Source organism: Megalops cyprinoides, chromosome 21 (genome assembly GCF_013368585.1).
Source record: "Megalops cyprinoides isolate fMegCyp1 chromosome 21, fMegCyp1.pri, whole genome shotgun sequence".
NCBI lineage: Eukaryota > Metazoa > Chordata > Actinopteri > Elopiformes > Megalopidae > Megalops > Megalops cyprinoides.
Window position 1 is genome coordinate 3,586,364 of NC_050603.1, and position 17,259 is coordinate 3,603,622.

Below are 17,259 nucleotides of genomic sequence, written 5' to 3' on the forward strand. Positions count from 1 at the left end.
AAACAGATTCACCTGATTTACATACATGACCTTTGACCTCAGTTGTATCACACAGCATGTTTCATGGTGTTGAACTTAGGGAAAAGTGCTTTATCATTGCTCGTAAATATTATTGTTTCTCTTACCAAGGGTCCAGGTGGACCCTTCTGCCCGGCAGGACCTGGGGCACCTTGCTCACCCTGAGGGGGAGAGAGAGAGAGAGTGAGAGAGACATCCACTATGAGTCGATGATTAATTTAATAATAATCCACAGCTCTGGGAAAGTGGACACTGCAGTGGAAACTCCATAACCAATGAAGAGAGATTTTACGGCTTTCGAAGATGAAGAGTTTTTAGTAGTTTATCGTTGAACATACTAGAGTAAAGTAAACCCCAATGACTGTACAATGTGTAAAGTATGTGGATTCACGGTCAAAAGTGTAACGGGCAGATCAGTTTCACTGCAGAGCGCGCAGTGCAATGGGCGGGTCTGTGTATCTCACCACTGATCCAGGGAGTCCTCTCAAGCCCTCGGTTCCTGGCTTGCCGGGGGGACCTTGTGGCCCTACAGGGCCTGTCTTTCCTGGGGGCCCATTGGCACCTGGGTCTCCCTGGGTAAGAGGGATGGAAAGAGGGGGTTTATGATGATAATAAGTGAAATAATTATCCTCTGCTTCCACTAAACTTTGGTCATGTTTTTGTATTTTTCGATACACTTGAATAAATGTTATTTAAACAATTTAATGTCCTTTAAATCTTCAGTATTGTAATATACTGTATATGTCATGCTAATTCAAAGCTGTCGATACAATGAATTAACAAAAGTGGAACACTGTGATGTAAAACTGACCATAAAAATATGGCACTCATTTAGTCTTGGCAGAAATGGTTCTTATTGAGTGAGGTATGGCAGAGGCCAGGACCTGCAACCTTCTAACCTCTGACCTCTGACCCCTTACCTTGGTGCCCTTCTCTCCTTGGCGACCCTCTGGCCCTCTAGTTCCAGGAGGACCCTATATGAAACAAGTGAAAAGACTTGTTTTTCCACATAAAAAGTTTTTCCACATAAAAAGCTTGGCAATTTCCAGAACTATTCAACAACTTTCTGCATCTAGTGATCTTGCAGGCTTGTATTCACCAACATGTATAGCATCAAAGCAATATAGGTTCTGTCCAAAACCCCTGAGTGATCTTACCCTCTTTCCGGGGGGACCGGGAGGCCCGTTCTCTCCAGTAGGTCCAGGGGAGCCCTGACAGAGAGCAGGAGAGATAAAGAGAGATGAAAACACCGCAGTCACACCAGTGATGAAGACCTAATACAATGCTCTGCAGCAGTGTAGCACAACGGTAAGGAACAGGGCTTGTAAAGGAAAGGTTGCTGGTTTAGCTCCATGCTGGGGTACTGCTGCTGTACCCTTGTGCAAGGTACTTAGGTACTTAACCCAGAATTGCCTCAGTAAATATCCAGCTGTATAAATGGATAACATTAAAAAACTGTACCCTATGTATGATATGAGCGTCTGCTAACTGCCAGTAATGTATTGTAATGAAATGTAATGGTGGCTAAATAGGAGGTAATGAACTGACCCAACACTGAAATGTACGTCAGTATAGACTATAAATATAGACACTACAACAGAGATCCCTCTCAAAATATATCTATAGACACCCAATTATAGACTGTAAAGGGAAACATGATCCTATTATAGACCCTATAGTGCATAATGTCTACAGAACTTCAAGGCCCTCCAGGTATACATAACCCCTATCTAAATTAAAACCTATTTAGATGGGTATCTAACAAGCATTTACACGGGTCATATCAGAGGTTTTATTGTGGCCTCGCCTCAGCTAAACTAAATTCACAGACAGAGGGAAAAATCTCCACTGAGCAAAATTCACTATCAAAAGTTCACTATCAGATTAGTTTTTAAATGAATTTCTGAAACCTCTTTTTATGACTCCAGATGTGCTTAAAAGAAATAAAAGTGACTAGTTTGCTTTAACAGGTGGGCGTTTTGGTTCACTTCAATGCCATTTCGCATATGGTTATGTAACATCCAAATTTGTCCATAAGACACTAGAAACACATTTATCACACATATTTCTATGGAGACTCATATGGAGGTACACCTATCCAGGAAAGTTCAACATTATCAACGGCTCCATCAGTGGTCAACCACACAAATAGCCACAATAGATCCTAAATTAAGCAACAGATCTATATTTGCTTCAGCATTGTAATATAAATACAGTATTAGTCTAAAAGCATATTCAGTGTATTATTGACAGTCCGATGCAGTTAGCTGGTTTGTCTTTTACAGCTGCTGAATTTTCGTGAACATCAAAGGTAAAGGTAAAGGTAAGCATGTCTGCAAAGTACATAAAATACTATATAAAATACTATGCAGAGAAAGAAAAAGAGAGCAGTAAGTATGGTATGGGTAACTATGGTAACCGTGAGGAGAGATGTTTGGGTTAAGGCCGAGAGAATGATGGGGCGACAGAAACCAGAGGATATAAAGAAGGAGAGAATCACTCACTGCTTGTCCTTGTTCACCGTCCTCTCCTCTCTCTCCCTTCGCTCCATCTTGACCCTGAAAAAAGGACAAATGGAGAATGTCAATGCAAGTGAATCAGCTTCATACACAAATGTTCAAGTACTCTGAGTACTGAATTGATTCATTGTTGGATGTAAAGTTTTATCTGTGGGTTGAAAAACTGAGAAAATACAGATGCAGTTCCTTATTGGACAACATATCTGAGCACTTAAAAACACAGAAAAAACAGAACATCTTTCACTTGCTGCTGTGGTTTTTATTTACTTCTCAGGGGTCAGAACACAGTGACCTGGTCGGCCAGGTACAACTCACCTCATAAGCACACACAGTGCATTTTACGCTAACCTAATTAAGTGCTAGAGACTTTCTCAGTACTCACTCTAGGACCGACTTCACCAGGTGGGCCAGGATCACCAGGGAAACCAACGGGACCCTGAAGAAGAATAACAGACAAAGAGAGAGAGAGAGAGAAGAGAGAGAAGGAGGGTTAAGTGACTCAGACATGGGGACTAAAAACTGGACACTGTGATTATGTGGTGGTTTGCCCTGCTCTCGGCATGTGTGCTGCGGTCAGCGCCTACTCACAGGGTTTCCTTTGGGGCCGTCGTCTCCGGGCGGGCCCCTCCCTCCTGCAGGCCCGGCGGCTCCTGGCTGTCCCGCCTCTCCCTTTTCTCCACGCTCTCCGCGGGGCCCCTGCCATTGGACGACACAACCGTCAGTCAAAAACATCAACCAACAGGCATGGTTACAGCCACTCTCAGGCTAGCTTTGTTCATGGTCAAAAGACCCAGCTGAGGACTACTGATCTAGACTCAGCAAACTGTACCCAGATCAGTGGCCCATCATGGCTGTCAAAGATGCCATAGCACATCTTTTCCAATTATTTCAATTTATTCAAGTGCATTTCACATTTTCATGGTGAAAATCTGATGCTTTCAATCCACCATCAACTCGTCCCTCTATCGATGAGGGACGAGTTGAAAAACGTTGACTTCTCACCTTTTTGCCTGGCTCTCCTGTTATTCCAGGTGGTCCTGATTCACCAGGCTCTCCCTGTCAACACGGGTAAAGTTATAGTATAGTATAGTATAGTATAGCATAGTATAGTATAGTATATAGTTAAGCAGTTCTGCTTCTGTAGTCACACACTCTCATACATGCACTGAGATTGTGTCATAGATACAAACATACACCTACGGCTGGCAATCACATATACAGTATGCTTACACAAACCCACACACATGCACAAATTCCCTGTATAGCAAAGTTTTGACCCCTGAAATCCCTCTGCCCCACCTTACCTTCTCACCAACGTTGCCAGGGTTACCCAATCCTCCAGGAGGACCTTGAGGTCCCTGAAGGAGAAGAAAAATAATTGATCATCCCACTGAGAATTCATTATTAGTTGTTTTTGTTATGTCTTTATAGACCAGCATATTCATCATGAACTAGTGAGGCTTTATTCTACAGTATAATTCATGGAGTGGAGAGAAATGCCTAACATCCTTTTTTGTACCAAGATGCCAAATGGGTACTGTACGTGTAAATCTGTGAATAAAACTAATGCTTTTATTCTGTATAGTGCTATAATTGTTTCCAATTGATAAATATTGTAGCAATTCAGTTTTTATTGTTCTGAGTTTATACACATGTAATACACAAATAAACCATTTGGTGCTGTTATATTATTATATTAACACGTAATAACTAACAGCCTAAAAAATGTCAGTCCAGGTTGATATGGTATTACACATCTGTACACTCCTGAGGCAAGAAGCACGTTCACACTGTTGACATTAACACCCTGTAATCACACGCTGAGATAACGCTGTGATTTCATGCAAATTTTGCCACTGTGATTCAGTACATCTCTCAGTGTGGGCTGTAATAACACTTGTAATAATGCTGTAATAACTGCTGGTTTGAGGGATTAAACTGATACTCACATCAGCACCATTGGGGCCAGCGGGGCCACGGGGTCCTGGAGGTCCAGGGGGGCCCTAGATGGAAAAAAGAGTGAGACAGAGAGAGCAAGGAAGAGAGAATGCAAAAAAAAAAACAAAGAGACAAAAAAACAGATAATGTGATGCAGACAAAAAGTATGAGGGATAGAGAGAGAAAGAGAGAATGAGAGAAATGGAGAAAAACAGAGAGAGAAGAGAATGTGAGTGACAGAGGGAGAAATAAAGAAAAAAAAGGGAGAGGATGTTACCCAATGCACAGCACTGTTATTGTGAACACAGTTAGTGTTATTCAGTGTTCTGCAAAGAGGTGCTCCAGGAATCCCCTGATAACTGCATTACGCTCGGGACCGCTGTGCCATTATGCACCAAACAGACGTGAGCAGGAGTGGGAGGAAAAAGGGACCATCTGCTCATTATGCAATAAAGCAGAGTATGCAATTATCCAATATGCACTTACAGGGGGTTGACTGTATATCTGGATTAGATCCTGATAAAAGCACTCACCATGGGTCCAACGTCTCCCGTCTCTCCCTTCTCTCCTGATGGGCCTGGCAATCCCTACATGGCAACATGATTATCGATCAGTTACCTGTGGTCTTTCACACGCGTGCATACGCAGACACACCGTGCTGTCAGATGAGCACACAGTAAAGCGTAGACAGTTTGTGACACGTAACACGCAAATAGAGACTGGGTGGGGATGAGTTTTCCATACAAAAAAGTATTCAAAAGAGCAGCATGACCAAGCTAATGTTATAACAGTGTAACTGTGGGCTAAATCTTCTTTAGAGCTGAGCTTATGTAACACTCGGCAAGTCTCAAAATCACAACTGACAGAACATCAGCTGTTTCTGCTTTCTCTTGCATTCTTAGAGTTATTAGGACAGAGACAGACTCAATAAGGACCTCATGTTTGGATGAGAGGTTGCTCTGTATACGCCTTTTTAGGGTAAAATACCCAAATTATCGTAAATTGTGGAGTTTGATAGTACCTGCAGTCCAATGGGGCCTGGGGGCCCAGGGAATCCTCTGGACCCCTCGTCACCCTTGGCCCCAAAAGGACCCTGCTGTCCCCTGGCTCCTGTCTCTCCATCAGCTCCCTGAGAGAGGGGAGGGGGAGAAATAGGGAGAGGGGGAGGGGCAGGAAGGTGGAGAGAGTGAGAGATGGAGAGAAAGTAAGAGAGAGAGGTAGGGAAATAAAAAGGGAGAGAAATAAAGAGGAATGCAGAGATGGGGAGGAGCAAAACAGGTGGAAAAAGGATGAGAAAATGGAATTAAATGGGAAATCCAATTTAATAGAAGTGTAACTTTAAAAAAAGTCACAGCCTTTTTCAGTGATTATTACTGATTGGTGATTATGGCTGAATTATTAATTGACTGATTGAGTGTTAAGTCTTGGGTTTATTTTCACTTGATGTACCCTGACAAATGGCTGCCTGTTTTATGTATGCAATAGCCCTGACAAAGGCAAGAATGCCAATTATATGCCAGAACATAAGTGAAGAAAAAAAAACGTATTGTTTTGGAGTAACTGTATGACTCTTCATTCTTTTCTGTTTGAATTAGTATCATTAACTCAGAGAACTATAGTTATGTGACTTGCAAGGAATGTCAAAAAGGTATAGCAAATTCAGACATTACACAGCATTAAGTGATGTGCTTTGCAAGAGTTTATTTCTGTTATAACCTGACAGTACTAGTGATATTAACAGTTTTAACAGAAATAGCTAATAACAGTGTTATGCACTTACAGCAGCTCCAGGTTGACCAATTGGACCCATTGGGCCTGGTGGACCAGGAGGACCCTGTAAAAAACGACAAAACACATTACACCAACACATAACTATACCAACTGAAATGATCTCTTAACCACTAGACCACTTAATTCAGAAAAGGAATGATTATCCATAATGCTGTGGATTGGGAACATCCACTCCAGCTCTTAAAAGGTTCAGAGGGCTCCTGATCGAAACCTTTTTAGGCCATTGCTATGCGTGATACAACTGTCACACTGAAAAACAGTGTGACAGTTGTATCAAATTGTATTAAATTCTTCTATTTCAGACTGACTGCTGTTGATTTACTCACTCACATTCATAGCATCGGGGCAGCCATAGGGGTTTACTTAGCAGAAATCTACACTGGAGAAATGGAGAAATCTACACTGCCTGACTCTCTCTGGGAAACTGGGGTGAAGGCAGAATTGTGGATGAGGACAGAATCACAGGTGGAAATGGATGAAGGTGATATCACTTACATGCTCTCCTTTCTCTCCTTTGGATCCCTTCTGGCCCGGTTCTCCAACCTCACCCTGCAGTAACGAGTTCAGAGAAAGAAATCAGAGGAAAAAAAAATCATTAGCAACCAACCAGTGTTTCATCATTGCAGTTGGCTTTGGAAAAAACATCTTTCTGCATTTTGATAGATGGGGCTACCCTCTTCTACCAAACACTGTCTGATTGGCATAAAACTCTTAACTCTCCAAAACAAAAACACTATGATGAATCTAAATGAACAAGTCCATAACCCATGACAGCTCCAGCCAGCCTAGGGTGCAAGAACTATATCTCTCCCCATATATATCTCCCAGTATATTACACCGTATATGTAGTTTAACAGAGTTATACATCTTGGCACAGCACAAGCATCCCTGGCCCAGGCTGATCCAGTTACTGACCTTGTCTCCGTCCTCTCCTGGTACCCCTGGAGGTCCAGCAGGGCCTGGAAGACCAACTGGGCCTTGAACACCATCACGTCCAGCGGGACCAATCGGACCTTTCTCACCCTGAGAGATGGAGACAAAGAGAGAGGGGTGGAGAGGATAAAAAGAATAAGCATTCATTTTTTAAAAATGGGAATACACTAAATCAAATACAATGAAATATAATATAATATAATATAATATAATATAATATAATATAATATAATATAATATAATATAAAATAATATAATATAATATAATATAATATAATATAATATAATATATGAATGCAAAAAGAAAAACAGCAGTGGGCAACAGTGTAGTGGTAAGAAGCAGGGCTTGTAAACGAAAGTTGCTGGTTCGATTCCCTGTTGGGGCACTGCTGCTGTACTCTTGGGCAAGGTACTCACAATTGCCTCAGTAAATATCCAGCTGTACAATTGGATAAAACTGTAATCTCTGTAAGCAGCTCTGGATAAGAGCATCTGCTAAATGTCAGTAATGTGATGTAATGTAAAAACAGCACAGTGCGTCACACACTGTTGCACAGAGGCAGATGACACACGACACACAGTTGAATCCGAAGGCCTGTGCCGCAGATCTACACTGTTACAGAAGCTACAGTTGACGAAACGGGAACTCACAGGAACACCCTTCTCGCCAGCTGGTCCCGGGGGGCCCTGGGGGCCTGGTCTTCCTGGGGGTCCGATAGGGCCAGCGGTGCCTGCAGGTCCTCTCTCACCCGGGGAGCCCTGGACACACGCAGAGATTTAGGTTTCAGCCGGCGGCAGATACACCACTCACAGATATCGACTTGAGCGACTGGTTTATATGGACAGACACATATGATGACATATGGAAAGACAGTCACAGACGGTGCCCCAAACACACAGACAGCGCACAGGAGCAGCACAAAGGAGAAGGACTTACGGCCGGTCCGGGGGGCCCCGCTGGCCCCTCACTTCCCTTCAGTCCCCCACCTCCCTGTGAAGCAGAAACAGGAAGAGGTCACTGCACTGCATCTGCCTCCATTAAAGTAAAACCATATCAATTATCAATCAATACCAATACATATTAGACACACAGACACAGTGAGGAAATAGCGTCAGTCCTGGCCTTTATAGTAGATTAGTCAAGCGATGTTACTATTACAGATGCTAACACAAAGCCGAGAGGTTTCTATACGCGTCACTTAGAGCGACTGATTTTGCCTGATCTTCAAAAAATTCAAATGCAGTGAAAATAAGTTCGCAGCAGACCTGTAGTAAGGATCCTTTACTGCATGACAAATGAAGGGAACTGAGTTAGCATAACCCTGACATAAAGCACACAGTTACATAACAGATACACATTAATATTGGACCTAACATTAATATGGGACCTGACACAGACACCAGAGGGACAGGTAAGCATGAGTTCAATTCAGATCATTCAGATGATTGAAGTGACTATTATCGATGCTTACAAAAACCCTAGAGGTTCTACCTGCTTAACTTACAGCGGCTGATTTTGCCTCACACTACACTTGGGCATATCAGCTACTGTTTTCCTGTGGCTCCAGGTGAGAAAGTCAGATGAAGATAATTGCTTCATATATGTCTTTCCTCTTAAATATAGAAATGATAATATAATAATAACATCTGTGCAAATCAATTCCACTTCAGAACGTTGTGTTGGGGAATTGCTTTGGGGCATAGAGAAAACATCAAGAGATTCATGTTTCAACCCGTTCTTGATAATATGTGCATGAAAGGATTAAAGCAACACAACATTACTGCCATTTGGGAGCTGGCAGTGGGTTCAGTTTTGCCTCTCTTTGCCTCTCTGTGTATTTCCCAGTTCTACAGAGGTTTTAAATTCCCTGTGCCAGCGGAAACCAGAGGGACAGAGTGGGCTTTTTAATCTCATTTTTTCATCTGAGATGTGGAAGTGTCCATGAATTCACATGGCAAACCCTGTCCTGCGTGCTCAGATTCTTCTAACAGATTAGTCCCCTTACCGGTGTGCCTGGGAGGCCTCTCTCTCCAGGGAAACCTCTCAGACCTGGGGGCCCATCCTTTCCTCCGGGGCCCGGGGGACCTGGGTCGCCCTTGGTTCCCTCTTTCCCTGAAGGCCCAGAGAGACCCTGCTCACCAGGTGGCCCTGGGGGGCCGGGGTGTCCCCGCTCTCCCATGGGGCCGGTCTCTCCTGAGGGACCCTGCACAGAGGAAGCAAGGTGGAGAAACAAGTGTTAATAAGGTCTTAAAATGAAAAGGGAGGGGGCCACTGCATTACTGATAATGTGAAGAATAATATTTGTATGACTCACAGTGTCACAGATCTTATACATCTTAACTCAAGGACACATCGAGGTCCAACCTGACAACCCTGAGGGTCTTGTCAAAGAAACTAAACTCGGAATACGAACAGGACCACAGGACTACCACTGGCAACGTGTGGTGACCTTAGACCTCATTTTTAGACCGTGTTTAATCTTTAGTTGGTAATGATAGTATTTTACAAGTTTATGAATTCCAATCTATCTCTGTCTGAACTTCACCTGAGGGCCAACAACTCCAGGAGGCCCAGGTGGGCCAGTTTTTCCTTGGAAACCCTGAGAAAGAGAAAAAAAATAGATTAATAAAGGCACTAGGACTGACCCCTGAGGCACACCATCTCTTAACAATACAATAAAACTGCTTCATATAGTACTTAGTTTAGAGTGTGTAGCATTTCAAAACCTCACCATACAGAACAGTTCAACTAGTTTTAAGTTTAAGTTTTATTACCAAAAATATCATATCAAACAAAAACAACAAAACTGATTGGTAATCTATGCTGACAGTTTAATGTACCATCCTGAAACTATAAATGAGAAATCAAACAAATAGCTAACAAATACATCATTATGGACAATTAGTTTGCAGATTTTTAATGAAAAGACTTGAAGAAGCCATAGCTACACTAGCTGAGACTCTTGGCCCTGGATTCAAGACCACAAATTAACAAAACCTGGATGGTGCAAAGCCTTGGGGTCATCTGAAGCAGGTATTGGTAGAGATAATGCTTAGAACAACTCATACAACTGCTCCTCTTTCCCTACTTCATGTTATGTCTGCTATCACTTGAATTGTTTCTACCACATTTACGTATTCTAGGATAACTGCTTTGTTAAGAATGCTAAATTAAGTAAAGATTGATTAATTGACTGAACATGACACTCACAACTTCTCCCCTCTGTCCTGGGTGTCCGGGCAGTCCATCTTTTCCTGGAGGTCCCTGACAGAAAAAAAGATCAGAAACAATAAAGATGGTTTACACATCAAAGCAACAAGACTGATGAAATGAATCATTCCAATAAAGTTTTATAATTCAGACACACTTTCTTATCCAATATCTAGTCTTTGACACCTCTGTGATGGATAATCTCCAATACAAAAAATTTAAACCATAAGTGTAATATATATTTTTTCTTACAGGAGGCCCCTTTGGTCCAGGGAAGCCATTTGCTCCTTGAGGTCCAGGCAGTCCCTGAAAGGAATGGAAGATTAAAACGGGGTTAACAACTGTTAATTTATGAAAAACAGTCTGAATGAAAAAAATGAGATAAGCGATTGATCCATTCACTCACCCTCTCGCCTGGAGGACCTGGGGGGCCGTCACTACCTGAGGTACCCTGAAAATCAAGAGAAGGAGATGACCAAATATCCAGTATCATCTTTACTTTCATCAAGAAATAAAAATGGCCTTCAGTTTGACTTTCTCTTCCACAGCTTCATGTTCCCTGAAACATATGCAGTATTCCATTTCTATGGCTGGTGCATCCATTACTTGTTGTTGACTCTCATAGCCTATGAGTGGAAGGACAGTGAGGTTTCCTGACCCCCAAAAAGGGCATGGCTTTCATGCAGTACCAATGGCTCACTGGTTCTTATGAACCACTGATTAACAGCACATGGTAAATCCATCCATTATAGGGCTCACTCTCCCATGACCTCCTCCACCCCTTTGTGACGACTGATATTAGGTGTCTCACCTTAGCTCCTGGTTTTCCTGTAGACCCACGTGGCCCTCTCTGACCCCTGGGTCCCTGAAATAGAACATCAGGAACATCATTTTAATTTGCAGCCAAGGGATCGTGATTTCAGTATGATAAACACAGTCTATGTGTCAGTGTATTTGCCATACTGCAGTTCAAATGACTGGTGATTCAGAGAATAAATGTAGATGTAAAAGGCTGTTCTACAGTCCGGGCTTGTCTGTGCTCCTCTACATCCATTGTGAGTAAACTGTGGAGGATATTGCACAGTACCGTTGGGCCTCTTTGTCCTCTTGGTCCGGCCTTTCCAATCAGGCCCTGGAAAAACATGTTACATCATTAAATCATTACATTGCACCATTGTAGCTTTACATTGCATCATACAGTTTCAGCAGCTCAAACCCCAGGTGACACCGTGCTAGACACATGCTAGACTATAGGCACACTAATGAGAGGAGATGGGCTGACTGGACCATTCTAATCGTGTTCTTATACTTCTTACACACCACTTGTGCAGCTGGGCCTTTATCAAGTTTGGTTGAGTATCTCACTCAAGGACACAAAGGCAGTGTCCCACCAGTGATTTGACCCTACAACCCTCTGGTTTGTAAGATCAGTTGATTTTAGACCAGTCTGTAAACGTCAACTGTTAAGGCTGTACTCATGCTCCCAGTGGAGCCACTGCCCAATTAAATTTTGATTCGTCTACACCACTGAGTGGGCGGCGGCCTTACCCTCGCTCCCTTCTCGCCGTTCGCACCAGGGAATCCTGGGAAACCGAGGGAACCCTGGGAAAAGACGATGACATCACGGATCAGTCCGGATTCTCATCCACTCATTGGTCCATGAAAATTATGTTCTTCTATAGGGGCGTGGTTGCTGCCCACATAAGGAAGGGACAGAGTATTAACACTGTACCTTGGGGCCTTGTCTTCCAGGATATCCAGGCAGGCCAGGAACACCCAGTTTTCCCTGAAATCACAGAACTCCTTCAGTCATGATCCAGTCCAATTTTCACTTTACTGTTATTATTATAATCATGCTTGTTATTACTACCAATGAATTCATCATGCATTCGTTTGGAGTGACTGACAAGGCTAAAATTGCAATATATATTACATAAACGTTATAGGAGCAATAGGAACATACGCAGACAAAACAGCCAGTAACACTCAAATTTACTAACAAGCTGAGAAACAGTATAAGTAAACAACAGTAATTGCTTTATCTTACATACAGTGATAACGATTATCATTGAGAGCTACACATGTGCATTATACTAAGATGTAATAAGAAGCAAGAGCAATGTTAACTTTGTATCACCATTATATGATCTCACTCATAAACGAATGAGAAAGCATCATATCATTACACCACATCAAACTTCATGCAGGGGTGGGACTTGAACAGTCGTCATCCCCTGAAGCAAGCAATGTTGTTATATACAGTATGGACAAAACAGATTCTGAGACATCCACAAAACACAGAGACCCCACCATAAACACCTGCACCTCTACCCCATCTACACACAGACCCCACCTTCTCTCCGACCAGGCCGATGGGTCCAAGCTCGCCAGGGGGCCCAACGCGACCCTTGGGGCCCTCGGGACCGTCCTCTCCCCGCGGCCCGGGCACTCCACTCTCTCCCTGAGGGAAAACAGCACAAAAAATATCAGCACTGATCAATAATCAGTAACACAGCATCTCAATCACAGAGCAAAAACTATCAGTGCTGATCCATAATAACACAGCATCTCAATCACTGAGCAAAAACAGTCAGCACTGATCCATAATCAATAACACAGCATCTCAATCACTGAGCAAAAACAGTCAGCACTGATCCACAATCAATAACACAGTATCTCAATCACTGACCAAAAGCAATCAGTACTGATCCATAATCAATAACAAAGTGTTTGAATCACTGAGCAAAAGCAATCAGTGTTGATCCATATTCACTGATTAATAATCAATAACAACATCTCAATGGCAGCAAATGCAAGAGCAAAATCTCTTGGCCACAAAAAATGGCAAAAATATTATCTTATAAATGGGTATACATAAGTTAATTGCTAATTTGTTATTTCCATTATTCTGTTTAATCAATCAAAACAGTTGGTCTTACTCTCTCTCCCTTCACGCCAAAATCACCCTTGATCCCAGGGAATCCATCTTCACCCTGAATAAAATGACAACATCAACAGAAATATCACAAAGATCATCATGAAAACAATGACATCATCAACATTATTATCATGGAGATCAGAATAAAAAATGACATCATTAACAGTATTATCACAGAGATCAGAACAAAAATGATCATTACAAAAATATTGTTACATGCTACAAATAATTTAAGATCTAAGAGAATGTTACATTTAAAAAAATATGCCTAGAGCAAATCTATGTAATGGAATAAATTTGAACAAAACTAAATTACAAATTGTTTCTGATGTTAAAGTATTGGGAAAACAAATAGAGAACAAGTCGTGTGTGATTATATATACTAAGTAAAGCAAATTTGTACTTTTAAGCATAAATGATAATGATTAGATGATTAAATGACATTTAAGAAAATTGATGGTACATCGAATGAGGTCTACAGCAGCAGCTGATCTATATTGATTTTGATTATTGTCTGAAGGGAGGTTCGAATAAGATATCTTTATTCTTCAAAAATCTCTCTGTTTAAGTTCACAGAACTTAACACATTCATGTGCCTGATGTATAGGGCATAACCCCTGGTGGCTAAAACTTGTAACTGCAGGTAGAGTATTCGGCACTCTTTGATGGCTGAATTTTGCCATGAACACTTTCAGCTTCAGAGCTGCGAAGCATTTTTAATTATGAATCCATTTGCAGACCATTGCAAGCTGTCAAACACAATTCTGCAAGATACGCCAACATGATTGGACGTTTGATTTTAGGAGACCACCCGCAGGTGTAAACCTGGAACACTCAGCTGTCACTTCATTCTGCTTTACTCCGGCTGTCAATCACGCTGACGGTGTGAATGAGGCTTACCTTCTCTCCCTTGTGTCCCTTCAGGCCACGAATACCTTGAGCTCCCTGGAAGTCACAAACATTCATTAGGACTAATTAACTAATTAATTCAGATTACAATTTAGTAATTGCTTACTGAATAATGATACTACACACATACATACTCAATGTGTGAGGTAAGTTATCCTAATCTAATACAGTAGATGCAGACTAATAATTTATAAATAACTAAGGAAAAAATATCACCGGTTTGTATCCATTACGGATTTTAAGGACCCTCCTCTGTGCTGTTATTGAGGGGCCTTTTAGTGTCACCAGGACACTGTCACAAACAGAACTGCTAAGCGGTAATACCATCCATTTCAATTTCATTTACACTTCCAAAATAAAAGAGTGTGTTGGTGGGGGGGGGGGGGGGGTAAACCCTTTGGACACACAGTTTGCCACACACGCTAACATGCTAACAGAATGCAGCGGCAATGGGCACGCGTGCTCATGTAATTCAGAAATCGGATAAATGGAGTGACGTGAACCTTACCTTGACCCCACGAGGCCCGGGATAGCCAATAGTACCCTGAGGACCGCTGGGACCCTGTGTGGAAGAAGCAGAGTGGGACAGAGCGTCAAAACTCCACGTTTAAACAGCCACAGAAAGTGTGAGAAAAGTGCCTAAAACACCTGACCTCCCAGAGCTCATAATAAACTCCTTATAACTGCATATCAGGTAGCTGCATGACTCTCTTTATAGCACCATATGCTGCTGGTCCTGCTTTAGGCCCATTGACTTCACTGACTCCACTTATGTGCACACTGTGGTTAAGTGCACAACACCACATCAGCATCAAGCACAAGCAGTTATCAGGAGCTGACTGTAGCTCTTCATGGAGTGGTCATGTACTATCAATGACTCTTTGAGCCAATCGAATTGTTTTGTTATGGAGAGGAAAGGTTTTTGATTGGTTCATATGAAGCAGTGAATGACAGCACGGTAGCTCCGATCTGAAGTCTCACTCTAAAATTTTCTTGTAAAAATTGGTAGCCACGTCATTGTGTAAGTGCCACTGTGTTAAAGCAACGGTGGAACCATTTTGTCCAAAAAAGTTATTTCTAGTCACCACAAAATGAGAAATACAGGGTGTAAATTAGCACCATTCATAGAAAATTTGCAGTTAGGTTTTCACACATGTATCTCTTTTCAGACATATCGCTCTTTTTTGTCCTCTACAGTCATTAAGTAAGATTTAAAGGTGAACGGCACTGGTGTGGGCCTGGATACTAGGGACAGCATGTTGGGAAGTTTGTTTATTTTGGGGTGATGGGACAGTGACCCACCTGATTTCCCTTGGTTCCAGCAGGACCCTCCTTTCCAGGGTGACCCTAAAAATCAAGGCATGGGTGAGCAGAGATATTTTTCTGTGGAAAAAACAACCAATATTTTGTATTTCTACGTATCATATGCATATTGTAGTAATATAATATTAAATACAATACAGATGTATGTTACTTCATGGAGCCACACTAGGGGGAGCCAGAGAGCACATGGGCTAACCAGGCCATGCATCAGCAGTGAGAAAATAGCAAAATGGCATACAGCTAGCTTTGTATTCAATGCCTGTTGCATATTTCATTTGATATATACTTATCTGTTTTTCTTTATACTTTTTAGGCTGTTGGAGTCTGTCGGCAGGTGTTACCTGTTGCACTGCCGCCTACACTGTGCTGTGATGTTATTCCATGCATAAACCTGCTCGCCTAACAAATTTCCCAAAAAGGACAACACAGAATTTCTATTTCTGATCCGGACACCATGTTTAATATTGATCGATTCTCTTCCACCAACACATCTAAGATCAAAGTGCTCAGGGGTCAGTAGCTGAATGATCTGCCATCTTAAGCCCCTCCTCTTGAGATGGGCACTTACGGGAGGGCCGTCAGCTCCTGGCATCCCTGGCAGACCCGGCTTTCCTGTTGGCCCCTGTCAAACGGCACAGTTAGAACATTTCACATGGACTGTAATGTCTTTGCAGGCCTCTCTCGCCCTCTAGTGGTAAACTGTGGTTATTACAGGAGCTGCTCAGCCACTGACTGAGTCTGTCACTCACAGTTTGGGACACTTACACTTCTATAGGTTCAGTTTGCAGCCAATGAACAATAACAATAATAACAAGAAAATAAAACATTTTTTTACATACTGTAATGTCACAGACATGATTTAATCCACTAATATGTATCCATCTTATATAAACTGACCATTTAAGCCATATAAAGAAAAATATTCCCCTTTTCTGAAAATCAACATAATACTGAATAGGATAACACAATACGAAGTCTAAATAAACAAAATCAAACTAAAACTAAATATTAAATCATATTCATATTCATATATGATTAAAGACATATTGTTATTAATATTATTACAGCAAGATAATCCCTCCTGATACCTAATCAACAACTTTAATATCCTACCTTCTCCCCTGGAGGTCCAATTGGTCCCTGTGGTCCTGCCATTCCCTAAAGCAAGAAACACAACTTACAGTGCACCGCAGTTTATAGACATGCATTTCTCTACAGTCATAATCATAAAAATCCTGTGCTATTATCATTCCCAAATTTCTATACCAACCACAATATTTTTCTGAATGTGTTGCATACTTGATATAACATATCACATAAGTAATCTTCTTGATGTATTGCCCCATACTTACATTGAAGAATATTAAATAATGTTTGGATGTCATAAAGATGATGCTAGTTCAAGAGTACTGTTTCACTGAAGGGTTGACAGACTTGCCTGCTTTTTAGGGGAAACATTTGGGGTTTTCGTACAGTTTCATACAGTTTTCCCCTCGCAAAAGTGTGCAACAAACATGCCGCTAAAGCTGACAGCCTTCTCACCTGAGTTCCGGGTGCACCTTGCTGTCCGGGGGGTCCTGGCTCTCCTTGAGGACCCTGGGAAGCAGAGAGAGGAAAGAGGGGTGAAGGCTGGTAGCTACCCTAGCACATGACTGCTGTTAGCCAACTAGAACAACTGT

The 17,259-nt window shown here is 42.0% G+C and overlaps 1 protein-coding gene across 1 annotated transcript in view; it reads right to left on the reverse strand.

Moving 5' to 3' along the window:
- Positions 1–17,259, reverse strand: part of col11a2 (collagen, type XI, alpha 2) — a 61,510-nt gene that overhangs the window by 4,200 nt on the left and 40,051 nt on the right. Inside the window, exons 23-56 of the mRNA XM_036555266.1 lie at positions 17,123–17,176; positions 16,694–16,738; positions 16,149–16,202; positions 15,560–15,604; positions 14,766–14,819; positions 14,249–14,293; positions 13,350–13,403; positions 12,764–12,871; positions 12,143–12,196; positions 11,959–12,012; positions 11,498–11,542; positions 11,222–11,275; positions 10,817–10,861; positions 10,663–10,716; positions 10,411–10,464; positions 9,746–9,799; positions 9,206–9,403; positions 8,137–8,190; positions 7,851–7,958; positions 7,182–7,289; positions 6,762–6,815; positions 6,256–6,309; positions 5,497–5,604; positions 5,009–5,062; positions 4,487–4,540; positions 3,842–3,895; positions 3,540–3,593; positions 3,126–3,233; positions 2,920–2,973; positions 2,523–2,576; positions 1,176–1,229; positions 939–992; positions 483–590; positions 126–179 (exon numbers count right to left, since the gene is read on the reverse strand). Coding sequence (XP_036411159.1) covers positions 126–179; positions 483–590; positions 939–992; positions 1,176–1,229; positions 2,523–2,576; positions 2,920–2,973; positions 3,126–3,233; positions 3,540–3,593; positions 3,842–3,895; positions 4,487–4,540; positions 5,009–5,062; positions 5,497–5,604; positions 6,256–6,309; positions 6,762–6,815; positions 7,182–7,289; positions 7,851–7,958; positions 8,137–8,190; positions 9,206–9,403; positions 9,746–9,799; positions 10,411–10,464; positions 10,663–10,716; positions 10,817–10,861; positions 11,222–11,275; positions 11,498–11,542; positions 11,959–12,012; positions 12,143–12,196; positions 12,764–12,871; positions 13,350–13,403; positions 14,249–14,293; positions 14,766–14,819; positions 15,560–15,604; positions 16,149–16,202; positions 16,694–16,738; positions 17,123–17,176 — 2,259 coding nt within the window. The remainder of the gene's footprint in view (positions 1–125; positions 180–482; positions 591–938; positions 993–1,175; positions 1,230–2,522; positions 2,577–2,919; positions 2,974–3,125; positions 3,234–3,539; positions 3,594–3,841; positions 3,896–4,486; positions 4,541–5,008; positions 5,063–5,496; positions 5,605–6,255; positions 6,310–6,761; positions 6,816–7,181; positions 7,290–7,850; positions 7,959–8,136; positions 8,191–9,205; positions 9,404–9,745; positions 9,800–10,410; positions 10,465–10,662; positions 10,717–10,816; positions 10,862–11,221; positions 11,276–11,497; positions 11,543–11,958; positions 12,013–12,142; positions 12,197–12,763; positions 12,872–13,349; positions 13,404–14,248; positions 14,294–14,765; positions 14,820–15,559; positions 15,605–16,148; positions 16,203–16,693; positions 16,739–17,122; positions 17,177–17,259) is intronic.